The sequence below is a fragment of the Mobula hypostoma genome, chromosome 8 (genome assembly GCF_963921235.1).
Source record: "Mobula hypostoma chromosome 8, sMobHyp1.1, whole genome shotgun sequence".
Lineage (NCBI taxonomy): Eukaryota > Metazoa > Chordata > Chondrichthyes > Myliobatiformes > Myliobatidae > Mobula > Mobula hypostoma.
In genome coordinates, this window is record NC_086104.1 from 73,522,403 (window position 1) to 73,541,540 (window position 19,138).

Genomic DNA, 19,138 nt, shown 5'->3' on the forward strand with positions numbered 1-19,138 from the left:
CATTCTAAACCTAAAGAACAATTAATCTTTTGAACAATTGACCTTGTATATTTAAATAATATAAAAAAATGTGCATCATAATTGGTGACTAGATAATTTTGGATTAGGTTCTATACAAATTTTTCAAGGTAACCTTTCAGACTTAAATCTGATCTGTAAATCCTTCTATTGTATTAACATAGCAAGTATCTGTTCTATCCCCAACACACCATGCTTTAACCATTTCAATGCCATGAAATGGTTAAAGCAATAAAACACCAGAACTTAAAACATAGAACAGTTTACTGTGCAATTTTTAAAATAAAACAAGAATAGATTTTATCTTTTAATGATTTTTCGCTTCCTTCCATGTGAAATGCTATTTCACAGATTCAGCTAGTTTTGTTGAAAATTAAATAGCCTGGCATCTACTAAAATAATGTCAAGTTGTTTCTGTTTCACCTTTAGGTTGATTTCCTTTTCTGTTATCATATTAATACTTATCTCACTCAGTGTTAGACTGATGACCTTTTGGCTAACCAAGATTTCCCTACACTTGCTGGTGTACTCATATAAACCAGGGTCTCAGTAATTTTCAATCTCTGTGATGTTTCAACAAATCACTTATTCTCTCCCATACCAAGTATTGATTTGGTGTCATAACTTATTTCAAGTTAGTGGTTTGATTAATATAAGAAGAGAATTATTTATTCCCTTTAGTTGACTCATTTCAGTCAATTGAGTGAAATTTCATTTTTCCCATTGCTAGCAGAAACATACATTTTTACAATGGAGGGAGACACCGCATGATTCAGCCTGTTCTGATATCACCACAGTCACTTTCTCCCTCATGTACGAGATTGATTTTATTCATTCTACTTCTCTATTGTTTCTCTAAACCAATCCTACTTTGCTATTTTCTTCTCAAACCCTTTTACATTGTTCATTAAATAATTGGCCAGAAGTTTCATTGCTGAAATCAGTTTAACATAGATCCACCCTATTTTGCTAATGCATTCCATAATCTAACAATGGATGATCAAGTTTCTTCTAATCCAGTCCTTCATACAGTTGGTGAAATCTGTGCATCATTTGAGATAAAAACATGATTTAACTGCGGTGTAAAGAGTTAAAACTTGGAGCAGGAGTCAGCTACATACTGTGATCTGCCTTCCAGAAAGTTGCCTGCATGACTTAGCAAACCAAGATTTTGTTCATGTACTTAGGCTGTCCTAATATTTTATTTGAAAGACCAGCTCTTGTGGAGGAAATCAGCTGTAACTGCTGAGAAAGGATTCAACAAATGGCCTTTCAGCCAATTAAGTACTAGAGGTTAATTTCTTAGCCTCCTGCCATGAGAGTCTGTGCATTCCCATTTAACATTATGGCAGAGGAACACAGGAACTGGAAAGAAACAGCATTTGAAAGACATATTACAGAACATACCACTCCCTCAGGCTATATTTGAGCTACTTAAGAAACAATAGTTCATTAAGGGGCTTTGAGCTCCACTGCAAAATAACTTTCAAACATCAGATGCAGGCACTGAAGTCCAAACCTCACTTCAGAATGTGGTTCTACAAGCTCATTCTTCATAAGAAATGATAGTTGGTCATACTGCGTCAAGCCCAGGTGCTTCATCCTGTCCTTGCCCCTGCTTTTTTGTTGCATTAAGGACTTGCCTTTGGCTAGAAGAACAATTTTGACAACTCTGGATATACTTTGCCTTCCCAAGGATGTGGTACACCACTATGATGCCTTTGCAATGGTCTTCCAATTGCCAGTAGAGAGAGGAGAGAGGAGTAGACAAGATCATACAGCTACGGCTTCTTCCAATTCCCACCACATTGTGCCCAATGCTTCTCAAGTACTGTTACCATGGGCTCCATTGCAGTCTTTATGCCAGCTCCTCTGCAATGCACCTTGCCGCTTCTATGTGGCAATCATTCTTAAAATAGGGATCTGGAGAGTTGAGTCCACGTACTTGAGAGGTCGGGGTTGAATTCTAGAGGCTCTCTGACACCAGCAGCTGCTTGTTCAGAAACCATTGCTAACCTGTATTAACATGCAATGTATCAGAATCAGGTTTATTATTACTGACATGTGTTTGTGAAACTGGTGGCTGCAAGACATAAAACACTGCAATAAGTTACAATAAAAAAATAAAGTAATGCAAAGGAGAAATTAGTGAGGTAGTATTCGCGGTTCATTTTTCCATTTTGAAATCTGATGGCAGAGGGGAGAAGCTGTTCCAGCAATGTTGAGTATGCATCTTCAGGCTTCTGTAGCTCCTCGCTGATAGTAATAATGAGGAGACGGCATGTCCCAGATTGATGGATGCTGCCTTCTCGAGGCACAGGCTTTTGAAGACATCCTCCATGGTGGGGAGACTTGTGGCCGTGATGGAGCTGGTTGGGGCTACACCCTTTTAATACTGTGCATTGGAGCCTCCATACCATCAGTTCTCCAATATCCTCAAAGCATCTGATTACATGTCTCTTAAGAATAATGATTTAGAAATGAGTTGCAGTGAAGACAAAAGCACCACCAGCCCTGACTTGAAATTTTCAGCATCTATAGAAAAATAAGGCTTTAGGACTGCAGTGTAAATTCCTTGAAATTAGTTCAATGGTACAGAAAATCATGAAACTTTGAATATAGGTCTTCAAGAAGATTTCCAGTATGGAAAAAAAACAACCTTGATTTTGGTTTGAAGCCTTAAGGAGGAAGATACTTTTGTTTGGTGTTGCCATTGGGTTGGAAGAGAGCTTCATAGCAAAATCTAGGATAGAGAACTAGATTCAGACAATCCACAGACCATTTAACGGCAGCAAACATCTCAAATTTTGCTTGGGTAGCTTACAGCCCAATGGCATGAACACTGAATTTTGCTCTCCAGTGTTTTCTTCCTACACGCAAACTCACCATATTGTTCCATCTGTCCATCATCCCCTCCCTATCTGGTTCTACCTGTCATCTACAAGTCTCAATCCCACTCCATCATACAGCTATACCTTGGCTATCTTTTCTCTTCCTCTATCTAGGGTCTTGACCCAAACTGTTAACTTGACCAGTGGCCTCCACAAATGTCACTTGATCCTAAGATCTTCAAGGGCTTAGATTTTTATCACCAGCATCAGTAAACGTGAAGTTGTGGCTTTTAGTGGGTGTCAAATGCACCCGAGCATCCACAATCAGTGAAATCCCACAGGCATAGGCTTTAACCTGAGGATCTGTTGGCTCTCTCATTGTTGTGTTGTGACCAATATTCATCCCTCAGTCAGATCACTTTATCCAGTCACGATGGGAATAATCTACCGAATGTACACGTTTGGCCATAAAACCTACAGGAGATATGTTCCCTTCACTGGTTCCTAACTGGCTGTACTTTGCTGTGTCCTAAAGGGGATTAGAAATGCAAAATTCTCCTTCCCTGTTTAATTTTCTTCTTTATTCATTGAAGTCTATTAAAAGACTTCAGTTCAGAAACACTATTTGCTTCTGGTTACTGTTTGCATGATGATTCTTTTTCATTGCACATTGGGTGTTCAACCATCTTTTTTATGGATTATTTTATTCTTTACTTCAGTGGGTCTTACTTCAGTGGTCGGTAAGTTGATGGAGAAGATCCTGAGAGGCAGGATTTATCAACATTTGGAGAGGCATAATATGATTAGAAATAGTCAGCATTGCTTTGTCAAAGGCAGGTCATGTCTTACAAGCCTGCTTGATTTTTTTGAGGATGTGACTAAACACATTGATGAAGGAAGAGCAGTAGATGTAGTGTACATGGATTTCAGCAAGGCATTTGACAAGGTAATCCATGCAAGACTTACTGAGAAAGTAAGGAGACATGGGATCCAAGGGGACATTGCTTTGTGGATCCAGAACTGGCTTGCCCACAGAAGGCAAAGAGTGGTTGTAGACAGGTCATATTCTGTATCAAGGTCAGTCACCAGTGGTGTGCCTTAGGGATCTGTTCTGGGACCCTTTCTCTTTGTGATATTTATAATGACCTAGATAAGGAAGTGGAGGGATGGGTTAGTAAATTTGCTGATGATGCAAAGGTTGGGGGTGTTGTGGATAGTGTGGAGGGCTGTCAGAGGTTACAGTGGGACATTGATAGGATGCAAAACTGGGCTGAGAAGTGGCAGATGGAGTTCAACCCAGATAAGTGTGAAGTGGCTCATTTTGGTAGGTCAAATATGATGGCAGAATGTAGTATTAATGGTAAGACTCTTGGCAGTGTGGAGGATCAGAGGCATCTTGGGATCCAAGTCTGTAGGACACTCAAGGCTGCTTCACAGGTTGACTCTGTGATTAAGAGTGCGTGGAATGGGCTGCCGGCGATGGTGGTGGAGGCGGATATGATAGGGTCTTTTAAGAGGCTCCTGGACAGGTACATGGATCTCAGGAAAATAGAGGGCTATGGGTAACCCTAGGTAATTTCTAAGGTAAGGACATGTTCGGCGCAGCTTTGTGTGCTGAAGTACCTGTATTGTGCTGTAGGTTTTCTATGTTTCTATATGATGTGGTTTTTATTCTCTGCACATTGGTGTTCAACAGTCTTTATTTTTTCCATATATATGGGGTATTTTTTTGGGGTTTCTTTGTTTTGTGGCTGCCTATAGAGAGACTCATTTCAAGGTTGTATAATGTCTACATACTTCGAGAATAAATGTACTTTGAACTTCTGAACTTTGATTTGGAAACACGGATGAAACTATTAAAATCTATCAATTGTCACAACCTAACTCATCCCTCTAAATATGCCTTCGGTGGTCAGCGTGCACAGAGATTAGAAATGAACAGCAAGTTTCAGTCTATGAAGCAGAACAGTAAGGTAGTGAATGAGCTGAAATTTATGCAGACATGGCAAATGAAGGTTGGCTGGGAAAGAATTGGGAGACATATATAGAGATAATAGAGGCAAGAATTAAGATTGATGCCAACCGACAAACTCAGGCAACATGCTCATTAGGTACACTGCTGTAGTTTCTGAGCCTCTGAAAAGTGCAGTTGATACTGGACTCCCTCTTGCATTTCATTAACAACACTATCTGACTCAACCTGTTCCCTCCACAGAGCAAAGCACACAGCATCAGTCTATAAAGGTATATTATACCTGTGGCACTGTTGAACTGCAGTGACACATGATTATGTGAGAAGTCCATTTGCTCACAGATACTTCTCGCAGCGCTTCTCAATTTCTAAGAACATTACCCCAGAGCTCACTACCAAACTTCCAAGGCTTGCATTCCGTGATGTAACTTAATTAGGCAGAAGTTTAGCTGGTGCAAGTCTCAACATTAGTGTAGAATTTCATGAAGACAATGCTCAAATTAGGCAGCATCAAGATGCAGAACTTGCCAAAACTCAAGATGGACTACAGCTTGATGGGCATATGAATCATACATAAGTATGTCTTTCGTGTGGCAAAAAAAATTACACTTTATCATTCCAATCCTCATTTCCAAAGCCTAATAGATTGAAGTTGGGTGCCAGCTTGAAGAATTAGGGCCTGGAGTTATTGCAGCAGTATTTCTAGTATTCAGTATGTACTCTTAACTTGCACAAATCCAAGATTTTGCTGAGTGATTAAATTCAGCCAGTGTTAACTGTAGATTTTGCCTGATTACAGTGCTCAGTTGATAAACTAGATTATGAGTTAAGGCATAAATGCTCATCTCACTGTAAGTGGGCTCAGTTCCTTTCCTAAGATTGCAATGTGCAGTGACTGGGAAACCAAGTGCCAATGATCTTGGCCATTTGCTACTTGAACCCAATTTTCTGCAGTGCCCTAACCTGTTCCTGGTTTATGATCACATATAATGAAGTAGATTTGGGGCTGCTTGGTGCTTTGAAGTATTCCCTAGATTTTAACTGATGTTATCTATTGTTGCATCATTCACACTAGGCAATGAAGGTATGTGATAGATTTACAAAACCTCAATAAAACTCAATAATCTTAAATACCTTCACAGCATTTTTGCATTCATAAGTTATTTTACAATTCTGAGTCATCTTATTGATATGTATGTCATTGATTTTTCACAACTAGTTTCTAGAATACATTTCTCAATTTAGTAAATTAAATGCCAGTTCCTGTTATAGCATAGAAAAGTGGATAAAAAGCATGATGCAGCAAGGCATTCCTAGGAGTTGAGAAAAAAACTAATGGTGCTTGATTGTCCAAGATTGCCATTTAATCAAATTTAAAATTTCAGATATCAAGTAATTCACACCAAATAATTTCTAAATATATAAATCATGTAAATTAGTGCCATAGATTCTCAGTCTAAGACATATCACTGAGTACATCGTGTGCTGTCTATGTCATATATAACATTTTTACAAGATCACTTGTATTTTAAATTAGGCTATTGGAAAGCATTGAAAGTATTTGACTACATTTTGATCCTCGAAATAGAGATGTTCATTGTCATCAAGAATACGTGCATCAGAACTTCAGGAAACTTCACATTAGTGATTAAAATTGCTAAATTAAGAGTTGAAAAACTGTGAGCATTTTCAAAATAAATTGCTTTAAAACTCTAATATATGTGATTCCCAAAAGTTGTGGATGTCTAGCTAGTAGATAAAACAAGTAATTTCTTATAACACTAGCGGTCCAGCTAATCCTAATGTTTGAAAATCCTTCCATGTTACATGAGATCATTCATAAATTACAATATTAAACAGGCCATTCATCCCTTCCTATCAGTTCTTTATTGATTGATCACATGAACTGTTTCTTGTAACTTGTGACTGATCATTTTAGCATTTAGTAGAGTTACAAGGAACAGGGGAATCTCTTCTGACCTTACAAAACCAATTCTAACCATAACCAATTCATCCCTTCTGCTTTCCCATCCTTTTCACCTCCATTCCTTTAAATAAACAATCAGCCAGTATTGATTAGGTCTTACTAATAAGAATCATACTTCCATTAACTTGATGCTTAAATCTAATAATAGTTTTGAATAAAACATCTAAATCTAAGTAAAATAAACTGAAGGGATACAATTGACAGAACTACAGGGAACAGAATTATTAATAAACAAACAATATAATAGAAGTATATATTCTAAGATTTATTTAGTATAATGGCAAACCAGCACATAACCTTGAAGTAGTTATGTCACATCGGTGGGGAAATTGGGAGCAAGGGTGAACCCAAATGCAAGACACATCTTGTGAGGTTAATTAAATTTAGTTTATTGTTTGATATCAGGAGAGCTAGGCAGGAGCAGGAGTAGCGAACAGGAAAAGGACTCAGGACTACGACTATGCTGGGACCAGGGGTCTGGGCTTGGACTCGGAATCGGCTCCCAGAACTAGAGGAGACATGAAGAGGCTAGGGTATGGACTCCGAGCCCGAGACTGGGCAAGGATCCAGTACCTGGGTCTTGCCTCGGGCTTGGACCCCAGAACTAGGCATGGACGTGACATGGGCTAGGGAGAGGAGGAACATGGAAACACAGAGCATTGGTCTAGGGAGAGCAGGTACATGGAACTATGGACACATACACAGAACACAGAGTCGGGACCCCTCCTTGGGTACAGGACATAGGCCCGGGACTCGCACACAGAACAGAGAGCTGGGACTCATGACCCTCCATGGAGCAAAGGCAAGACGGCCTGACTTACCCCACGGAGGCGAGGACAAGACAAGACAGAACATGACCCCCCGCGGGGCAACGGCAAGATGGCCTGACCTACCCCACGGAGGCGAGGACAAGTCACGACAAGACATGACCCCCGTAGGGCAACAGCAAGACGGCCAGACTTACCTCACGGAGGCGAGGACAAGACAAGACAAGACACGACTCCCCATGGAGCAACGGCAAGACGGCCAGACTTACCCCACGGAGGCGAGGACAAAACGAGGCAAGACCAACACAAATGAACACCAGACAGTACCTATCTAGCTCCGGTGATGGAACTAGACCGAAGTGCAGGTGGGGGCTGCAGACGAGGGCTAGAGGTGAGAGGGGCAGAGAAGGGATTCAGACAATCAGGAATCACAGACTGCCAGGGCCAGGACTTGACATGGTACTTGAACGCCGCCCGGAGCCAGGACTTGACATGGTACTTGAATGCCACCAGGGCCAGGACTTGACATGGTACTTGAACGCCGCCAGGGCCTGGACTTGACATGGTACTTGAACGCTGCCAGGACCAGGACTTGACATGGTACTTGAATGCCACCAGGGCCAGGACTTGACATGGTACTTGAACGCCGCCCGGAGCCAGGACTTGACATGTTACTTGAACGCCGCCAGGGCCTGGACTTGACATGGTACTTGAACGCTGCCAGGACCAGGACTTGACATGGTACTTGAATGCCACCAGGGCCAGGACTTGACATGGTACTTGAACGCCACCCGGAACCAGGACTTGACATGGTACTTGAATGCCACCAGGACCAGGACTTGACATGGTACTTGAATGCCACCAGGGCCAGAACTTGACATGATACTTGAATGCCGCCCGGAGCCAGGACTTGACATGGTACTTGAATGCCCCTGGAGCCAGGACTTGACTTGGAACCTCCAGGTAGTGGCAAGCTCTCAACTCGGCCCCGGAACAGTAGACAGCAGTTCTTGATTCCCTCCGGTGGGTTAACTGACGGACCCACCTTGGTAAGGAAACTTTGCAGGCTCACTTTGGCTAGGTAACTTGACAAGGTTGCTCCGGTGAGGAAAGGTGAATTACCGGCACTCGTTTCGGGCGGAGACTAGGCTTCCTCCGGCCAGATAACATCGGCATGCCGTACCTTGGTGACTTTGCAAACACTCCCGCACCGAACGGCTGAAAGCCGGAGACTATGAACTACCAGTTCAGCCGAGTGTTAATTGCCCTAATCACCAAAGTCGAGGGACATGGGAAAACAGGGAATCAATGGTCCGGATCGTAACATAAACAAGCTAAATTTAAAGGGACCCCGATCCGGACCATGACAAGTTATGCTAATCCTGGCCAACAAATGAAAGATGAGATGGTAAAGATCAAGAAAAAAGTGGTTTACACAAAGGCAAAAAATAGGGCATAAACACTTATAAAATACACAAAATCCGGTGGTACAAAAAGTGGATCCAAAATAAAATAACAGCAATCAGAAATATCAGAAGAAATTATTAAATAGGAAAAAGAGTGGTAGAGAGACTGAAGACCATTAGAGAGGAATCCAGAGTGGGTGGTTAAAAAAGAACACTGTTAAAAGGTAAACACCAGGAAATCTGCAGAAGCTGGAATTTCAAGCAACACACATAAAAACACATAGCAACTTTTATGTGTGTTACTGTTAAAATGTACTGTTTTTCCACTATTGCAATGGAGAAACAGACAATATACTAATACTGCAAGAAAATGTAAAATGTTAAGTGAAGGGTTTAAAATAAAAATATAATTGTGAAAACTAATAGGATTTAGTTAGAAAAATTTCCAGGAACTGATAGTTATCATTGGATGGTTAGTAAAGAAAATGTGTGAGGAAAATGCAAGTGATTTAATTGGCAGTTTTAAAAATTTCTGGGTTCAGGCATTATACTTTCTTGATTCAACAACTGCAAATATGAATCCTCTATTTAAGATGCCTGATAATGAAGGACCTGACAACTTATCATCAAATGTGGGCAGGTTCTTGAAATCTTTAATCTGAGACAAAGTCATTGAGAGGATTATTAAATATCTATCCATCCTCTGGTGCCTCTTCCTACAGCTACAATCAACTTGTTTTCTCTCTTCAGATGAAAGCTCTTGGACCCAAAATGTTAACTGTTTCCACAGATACTACCTGCCCTGCTGCGGATTTCCAGCATTTTCCATTTCTATGATAGGATTGAGAACATTTAAAGGAAGGTAGATGTGTTAGAGAGTGACAACATTACAGCAGATGGAGTTCATATGGGCAAGTGCTAAGACAAGGAAAGTTTTGAAATGTAGGTAGAAAGAACAAACTGTCACCAAAAAAACAGAACATTAAGAAACAAGTACATTGTATGAAAAATAATCTTGAAACTAGCTAATGAGATTTTCATCTTCAGGGATTTAGAATTCCAAAGTAAGAAACTGATTCTTTAGCCAAAGGGTGGGGAATTTGTGGAATTTGTGCCACATGCAGCTGTGGAGGTCAGGTTGTTGGGTGTATTTAAGGCAGAGATTGATGGGTTCTTGATTGGACACGGCATCAAAGGGTACGGGGAGAAGGCCAGGAACTGGGGTTGAGGAAGAGGGAAAAAAAAGGATCAACCATGATTGAATGGTGGAGCAGACTCAATGAGCCAGATGGCCTAATTTTGCTCCTATGCCTTATGGTCTTATGCATCAAGTTTTACAGAGCTTTGACTCAAGCCCATTTGAAGAATTTATATTCGGTGTTGAATATCAAATCCCGGGAAAAATATTCTGATCTTGGAAGGGAACTGCAGAAATTTATCTGTACGGTTGTAGGACCTAAAGTGTAATATTGTATAGCTGTGTTCCTTGGCTTCGGAAGGCCTCAGTGATCTAACTGAGTTATTACAATGATGGAGTAATTTGCCAATACTGATGTAGGGAAATAATTTTTTTTCATTGGTGAGGGAATCCTGAAAAGAGCAGCAAAATCTTAAAGTGAGATTTAGATCATTTTGGATTAAAAACAGAAAACACAATTTTGCACAAATTGTAATGTAAATCTTGCCCAAAAGATTGGATGTGCTGGACAAGTTGAAATATTAAAGACAACGATGGATTTTCTTTTAATGATTAAGTGATAATAAGGCAAAGCTGGTGAATTACAGTTTGATTCAACTGAGTGCCATAACTCTCATGAGAGGACGAGTGGCTTAATCCTGATCCCATGTAGATTATGTCTAAACTTGACATTGTAAGTAACTAAAATGAATTGAAAAATCTTTAAAATATTTGCATATTTGCTTTGCGTTCAAAGTATATACCACAATATACTACCCTGAGATTCTTTTTGTGGGCATTCACAGTAAATGCAAAGAAACACAAAAAAGTCTACTGTATGATTAACTAAACACAAAAACAAGCTGGGGGAACTCAGTAGGTCAGGCAGCATCTATGGAAATGATTAAATAGTTAATGATTCAGGCTGAAAGCTTTCTACAAGACTGGAAAAGAAGGGGGAAGACACCAAAATAAAAAAGTTGGTGGGGGGGAGGAGGACTAGCTGCAAGGTGATAGGTGAAGCCTGGAGGGTAAGAAAGGTAAAGGGCTGGAGAAAAAGGAATCTAATGGAAGAGGAGAATGGACCATGGGAGAAAGGGATGAAGGAGGGGACCAGGGGGAACTGATAGACAGGTGAGAAAAAGAGGTAAGAGGCCAGAGAGGCGAATAGAAGAAGAGGGAAAGGGGAGGGAAAAAAATTACAGGAAGGAAAAATCCATGTTCAAGCCAACAGTTTGGAGACTCCCTAGATGGAATACGATGTTTTATTCCTCCACCTTGAGAGTGGCCTCCTCATGTCGAAACGTGAATAGAGATGGGAATTAAAATGGTTGGCCACAGGGAAATTCTGCTTTTAGCTCATCAACATTTTCCTCCATCTACATGCATTGAGTCTCACCAGTGTAGAGGGGGCTGCATCGGAAGCACAGGACATAATAGACAACCAAACGAGTTGTAAGTACACAAAAAGAAAAAGCAAATAATGAATAAATAAATAATATAGAGTACAAAATCACTACTTTGTTTAGATGGTTCTAAACAGGTTTCTTAAAGGGAAATGACAGGCTGCAGATTGCAATGATAGTACTTCAGAAGTATATGTAGAAAGTCTGTGAGCTGTCCGCAAAACATCACCATGTATCTCCAGCACCATCTTGACTTTTTGTCTGCATGATCTGATACATTTTTTCAGGTTGCCTTTCAGAAGCATCTATAAGCAATTCAGTAACAAGACGATGGGAGGGGATAAAATCATTTAACATGCACAACTTGCTTTTCTCTGTTCTATCTCACTATCCTGAAACATTGATTATATTTGGATGCTAACTATCCTGCTGAAATTCTCCCAACATTTTCTGTGTTTAATTTTGGAAATCCAATATCTGCAGTTTCTTTTGCTCCAAATGCTGATATCATGGTCTGCTTTTTAATTGTACAATATTGAATATATAATCAGCAACAATTATATGTTTTGTTTACAACTCTTACATAGCAATTCAGAAGATTCGGTTGGTGTGCTGTGTGTCACTAATGACCCAACATGAAGTAAGGGCTTTGATTTCGAGGTCATAAGCAAACTTTGAAAACTGCTGCCCACAGAGATTCAGCAGTCTCCTGAGCATTAATTCCTCACGTTCTGGCATCACATTGAATCTACTGGTATCTGTCTGTGGTCATTAAATGGGCTCACTAAGCCAATCCAATTGAAGAATTTCACAAACACCATATTGGCAATTAAAATACAGGAATTGTTTAAATTACATTTTCAGGGCCAGAGAGGATGTTGAACAGTAATTATGACTTGGAACATAGTTAAGATCCAATCTCCAGTTTAATTGTATTCTATGATTTTTACGGCAGAGAAAAAGCAGGATATTGATTGTTAAATCACTGACTCCATGGTCATTATATCTGAAAAGTCCTTTGCACTGTAGCCCATGAAGGAGCAAGCCACCAGTGACAGCACCTTCCAGTTTTTTTTATATACATGAAAGAGTGTGTTATTTTCAATAGTACACAAAATAACTGCAAAGACTGACTACCTCCCATTATTACAGCAGCATATTCTGGTTCATTAGCTTGTTTGTTGTCTAAGCGGACACTGTCTGGCCAGATAAATAATTCCAGCATTGCTGAATATTGTGCGTCTGTGGGGCAGTTTTCATACCTCTAACATTGTACGCATGCAGAACAGAACATCATTTCTGCGAATAAGACAAGGTCAATAAAATGGCTAATAACTATAAGCCAGCAATTGTGGAATACATTTGAAAACAGGAATGACCGACAGAAATGAACCATACAGTCAGTCACAGTGGTGTTAGGAGAAAAAAATTAAAGTAAAACAAAACATTTAGATCCTGATCTTTTTTTTTGTGGATCAAGAAGCTTCAATTCAAAAATAGCTGCTGATAGCTTTTTAAAACATAGTGGTTTAGCTACTCTGCTGGAACATGCCATATTTATGATATATTTTTATATTCCACTGAACAAAGATAAAGCAGTAAAGAATAAATTGCAATCCAGTTAGTCTTTTTGAAGTACAAAAGCCATGTCAATACAAGTTGGCTATATATAATTCTCCCTTAAAAGATTATTTTTCATCATAAACCTGCTTTTTTAAAAATTGTAATCAAATTTTGAAATCCACAAAGTAACACATAAAACATACATGCCTGTTCATGCTGGTTTTTAATAAATGTGTAAAATATATCTAAATAATATGCAAAGCATTAATTTTATTACAAAAAGTTGCAACATTATCATATTACATATTTCTGACTAGAAATGTTTATTCAAATACTTAAATAGATTTCTCTGCTAGCTAAATTATTTCATGTACTTTATGCCTGAACTCTTTCGATGACTTTTGTGGGTTGGTATTTACATTCAGTGTTTTTCACTTTTTTTTGCCGGTTTACACAATTTGTTTTGTTTAATGTGTTGGTGGTGGAGGTGGGGGGGGGGTGGTTGTTGATGTCTTTCTTTGAACAGTTCCATTGTTTTCTTGTTTCATAGCTGTCTGTGGGAAGAGGAATCTCAAGTTGAATACTGCATACATTCTTTGAAAATAAATGAACTTTGAACCTTTTAGAAGGGTGTTCTCGACTTACACCTTCCAAAATTCACAGTAGTGTGGTAGTTAGCATGGTGCTATTACAGCTCCGGGTGTTCTGGAGTTTGGAGTTCAATTCCTGCTCCATCTATAAGGAGATTGTATATTTTCCCTGTGAACATGTGGGTTTCCTCTGGGTGCTCTCATTTCCTCCAACAGACTACAGACCTACAGGTTAGGAGACTAATCAGTCATTGTAAATTGTCCTGTGATTACGCTAATACTAAACAGGTGTGTTGCTGGGTGGTGCAGCTCGTGGGACTGTTCCGTGTTGCATTTCAAAATAAATAAATAAATTCTAAATAAAATGATCACATGAAACAGTTCCGCCATCTGGGAGCTTTTTTTAGTCAGAGCCTGGCTGCTCTTGATGTAGTTACTGAGCATTAAATCTCATTGCATAATCTAGATACTGTATATCACAGTAGATTGGAGTGAGTTTAGACTTGATCATCATAGTATAGAAATGTTGGGATTCTATGAAAATAGAATTTTTTCATTAAGAAAATAGAAAGCATTGATTTGCATAGAGCTAAGCAAGAATAATGCAATTCCATTTATAAGTAGCACTTTGGTTTGTTCATTATATTGGGTTACCTAAGTAGGTATTTTCACATCTTGATACTTAGCTGTGGCTCAGTGGCTGGACAGTTAGTGTTGCAGCTGCACAGATTCAGCAGCCCAGGTTCAACTGTAATTATGGGTGCCAGCTATTTTGGGTTCTCACGTTCTTAGTCTAATTGCATGACTATCCGTAGACACTCCAGATTCCGCCCACATTCCGAAGTTAAGCTTGCTGACGAGTTAATTGGCCATTGTAAATTATCCCCGATGTAGGTGGTAGAATTATGGGTCAATTGATGGGCATGTGAGAGACTATAGATTATAACAAATAGAGGAATGGAATTGATGGGATTGCTTTGAGAGCTGGTAGAGACTACAGAGGATTAATTGTCTCCCATGTCTTAAATATTTCATTTTACACCTACTATAGTAATATTGTTTTATTATTCTATTTTTAACAAAAATTTAAAAGATAATTATTTTGTCTTATATTCAATAATTTGTGGCCCACAAACCAAGATAGTTTTATCAGAAAGTGACTTTGGGTGAGGTTAGTAGACAATAGTCAGCACTTTACCATTATGTGCCATACTTGCCGACTCCAACCCGTTTGAGAATTTGTGCTACCATACAATGAAATAAATAATATCCGATGCAAAGTCCATTTCATGCTTCATTTGCTAATTAAATCAACAGCTAAGCATTGATTCACCGAAGGCTGCGTTAATTCAACAATTAAACCACAAAGAAACGCAAATAAAAATGAACAGAAATGTTATTGCATGCTGAAATATCGCTGAGTATAAACTGTAGTATTGCATCGAGACTCACGATGATCACTAACAAAAATACAACTCAGAAATGTAACTTGGATCTCAAAATATTTGAGACAGATTTTATGGGATACTGTACATAATCACGGGATATACCACTTCCTGTTTCTCCACTTAAAGTGAAAAAATCTAAGGACTTCCGAGAAATAGAAAAAAACTTTTTATTGATTTTGATTTGGAATTACAATTTTTAAATGCACATGGTATGTTCTGATATTTGATTGATTATAGAATTCTTTCAAGAACTATTCAATTCCAATCAACATATAGAACAAAATAAAGAATGGCAATTCACGTGATCTTAAGTAAAAAAAAACCAGAATTGCATATAATCCGCAGGACAAACGTAGGACGTTCAGACCAACAGGTTTGTGTTAGTATTGTGTTTCTATAGGACCCTTCTCCCACTGTTACAACATCACCTTCCTTTCATTCATATGTTCTTATCTAATATAGCCATAAATTAATGTATGCCACATGCATTGATTATTCCTTATGGCATAGAATTTCACATTCTTACCTTTTCCCCCTACCATATACATAGGACAGTCACCTATCCTTGACCCTACACTACAGTATCCAGTATAGAAGCGGTTGCTCTCTCCTTATTTCACTGAAACGAATGAAAGGGGGATGCATTGATGGCATTAAAAGGAAAAACGCTGTTCAGCGCTAAAATAAATTTCAGCCCCTGAGATGCCTTTCTTCCTCCGTGATTTTAACTGTTCCTAGTATCCGGCTGTGTGAAAAGGTACCCTCCTACTACAACAGGCACAAATGGCAAAAGGTGTTGTCAGACCGTCGAGCTTTGAGTTCACACAGAGATACCCTGCCCTTGAGTAGTTCTCATAAGCTGTTGGGTTAAATACCACTCCCAAAAGAACACAAATGTAGGGAAGCCTTAAAGTGTGCACAAAAGACAAAAGTTAATGTTTCAATAACATTGAGAACATGTCACTTAAAAACATGAATAGAACTTTTATTTTGAAGTGTTATTGAAAAGCAAACTTAGGCACAGAAGTCGAGAAGAATTCAAATGCGGCTGAAGTTTACAAAGCGGGAGTAGACTCTGATGGTCACTGTAACTTTATCAAATGCCGGTAAGGACAGAATACATGATGAAGAAATCTGCACCAATAGGGCAGTGAGGTGATTATAGACAGTGCAGTGTTACATTTCCCATCAGAAACTGGGGCTAGATGTAAATCTACCACCACCACCCCATAATATTCACTCGCATTGCAAGCCCCAGGTCGAGGAGACTGACTTTGAAACTGGTCACGTCCCACCGTGTCTTTACTTACAGGCAACTCTTCTGCTCAGACTGGAATGCCAAGACGAGGAAGACAGAAAATCAATGGCAAAAGAGAGTGAGATGGACATCCTGCAAAGTTAACCTTTTGCTGACAAATGGCATGTTTTTATCAGCAGTGGCAATATGTACACTCTGTACAGAATGCAAGTTTCATCTGCTAGGGGCTGTAGAAAACCAGGAATTACAGATTCAGCACCATGGAGAATGCAAAATGAGACCAAATGCACTGCCAGATCAAGACTCTGAAAGAGTCTATTTCCCAACACAACCCTTCGCTTGAGAGTTGGATACAACACACCCCCTTCCTCCAACACGGATTCTGTCGCCCTTGCTAGAGTATGTTGACGCTGGATACATTGTCGGAGCTGTATTGGCAGTGAGCATAACACGCCAACGGCAATCGGCTTTTCGGCTAAAAAAAAGACGGGTGCTCAATTCGGTACGACCCTGGCGAATATCTGTGTCAGCGGAGTCACACTGCGGCGTCGGCTTTGCGGTAGTCCGCCCGCTAAAATATTTAACTGCCCTGCATTGTGAATTATTTCTCATACTTAAACGTTTATGTCACATTGCTGTTTCATAACATCAAAGAAAGAGCAGCTGCTTGGAGATGGGCTGGGGGTGGTGGAGTGGGCGGAGGTGGTCCTTGCTGCTGTAGCACTGATCGAAGCAACCCCCGGCCATGAACCGTATCAGCTGGTTTGAAAATCTGCCACAAGATCTCGACTCATATGGTTCATTTTATACAGATGCTCCGAGTGTTCCTATTCTCTCGCGTACGTAAATCTGGGCTCATTTCACAAAATCATACATGGGCCGTGATAAATGGGTGAGCGCATTTCACATTACATCTGATGGGGACTCAGAGTAAAGGACTATCGCAGCATCGGTTAGTAAACCTGGAAGGATATTTAACCACTGACAGTTTGCTGGTAAATTAATGAGCAAGGAACGCCAGTGTAAGTCAGCGCCTCAGCGCCGAGTGATTTTTTTTTGGATGGGGGTGTGGGGGTGTGCTCTTATCGAGACACTGAAAGCCTGACACCTAGGGAATATTGATGGGGTTCTCTCATGTTGAGTGATAATCAATGCGTGAGCTCTTCTGCAGTTCGCCTTGAAATGCCGAGCCGGTCATCGAGAAGCCGTTTGGGAAGCTATGATATAAAACTTTCTTCAGCCGCCAATATCGGGTTCCCTTCAGAGTAAGAATTGACCGAAAGGCTGCGACTTTGGCACCACCGGCTCTGCCCGAGCACCTCAAGCAGGGTGGGATCGAGTTCGGGTCGGAAATAATTCCTGTACTTCTCTCCTAATTAACAAAACGATTAACGGTTTCGTTCGGGTTTAAAATAGAACGAGCAGACAAAATATCTTCGGATAAATGAGCCAGGGGCACAGCTACATCTAACAAGACGCACGTTGTGCTTTTTATTGACAGTAGAGCTCTGATCCTACCTTTCTCACAGCAGTGAAGCCGGTATCTGCAGCAACTCGCCGGGCTATATCGTCTCCGCCTCGGTGCAACTCAACCAAGAAGTGGTTGGTGTAAAGCTTCGGGTGGATCGCCGATGTTGCAAATATAATCGCAGTGAGCAAAATAAGGACAAACGTGACCCCATACTTGGCATACTCCCGCTGCATCTCTTCCGTGTAAAAAGCACTGGGCTGTTAGGGCAACGAAGGAAGCAAGGAATGAAACACAAACGTTAGCCAAGCCACTCACTGCACTTTATTGAATTCGCTTGTCCGTGTATCCGGGCGGAGTACGGAGCTATGTAGTTCAGGAGACAGCCTAACCCTTCTGTGTGTGGTGGTTAAAAGGAGCCCGCATTTTTACCGGTTGATCTATAATTCATGAAGAAATCGCCGAGCTTTCTCACTGGATCACGTCGCAGCCGCGTCAAAGCGATTAAACATTCAGAATATTACCCAGCAACTCAAAGCGAGGGGGAGGTGGGACTACAGGGAGATAAGGTCATGAACGCATTTCAGGGAGGGAAAAACATGCATGGTTTATATCGTTCCACAACACGGTAAAATAGTTGTCCAAAAAGATCATGTTACATATTACTGGGCATCATAATGGCTCGAAGCCCCTTGCAGCCCATTGTGGAGTGAGGAAAGGGTGTATCCGAACTGCAAACTTCTCGTTTTATCGGGTTGCTGGGATGGAGGGCGGTCTGCCCTTCCTACAGGTCTGTGGCTTCTGAGGTGACGGCAGAGTATTTTGGGGAATCTGCAGTCTCTGTCACAGGTGGACGGCCGTGCCTGCCAGCTTGAGTGGGGATTGATGACATTTGATGATGAAACGCTGTAGAAGCCTCCTGAAGAAGTTTGCTTTCTGTTCTCCAGTTAGCATCTTGCCGTCAGAGAGCTCGAGGTGTTGAGTGCCAGAATGGGAGCTTGGTGCTGGGACTGCAGATGACACTGCCTATCCGCAGGAGCGGTCTGAGCTTGATTAGAACCTTGCTTCTGAGTATTAGAGCCCCTGAGAGCATTCTGATACTGGTTTGCCCATTTTGCCAGTGAATTTGAAAGAACCAGTGTAGGCTGTGTCAGTGTTACCTCTCCTGAGCTATGAGGTGCCTGTTGTAAGGCATTTCCGAAGCAGAAAGGGGTGTGATGTTGGTTGTCACTTGATGGCATTGTCCA

At 40.5% G+C, this 19,138-nt stretch overlaps 1 protein-coding gene across 1 annotated transcript in view; it reads right to left on the reverse strand.

Moving 5' to 3' along the window:
* Nucleotides 1-18,369, reverse strand: part of pcsk2 (proprotein convertase subtilisin/kexin type 2) — an 82,095-nt gene extending 63,726 nt beyond the window's left edge. The window contains exon 1 of the mRNA XM_063056130.1: nucleotides 17,942-18,369. Within this exon, the coding sequence (XP_062912200.1) occupies nucleotides 17,942-18,127 (186 nt within the window). The 5' untranslated portion in view covers nucleotides 18,128-18,369. The remainder of the gene's footprint in view (nucleotides 1-17,941) is intronic.
* Nucleotides 18,370-19,138: the final 769 nt, after the last annotated feature.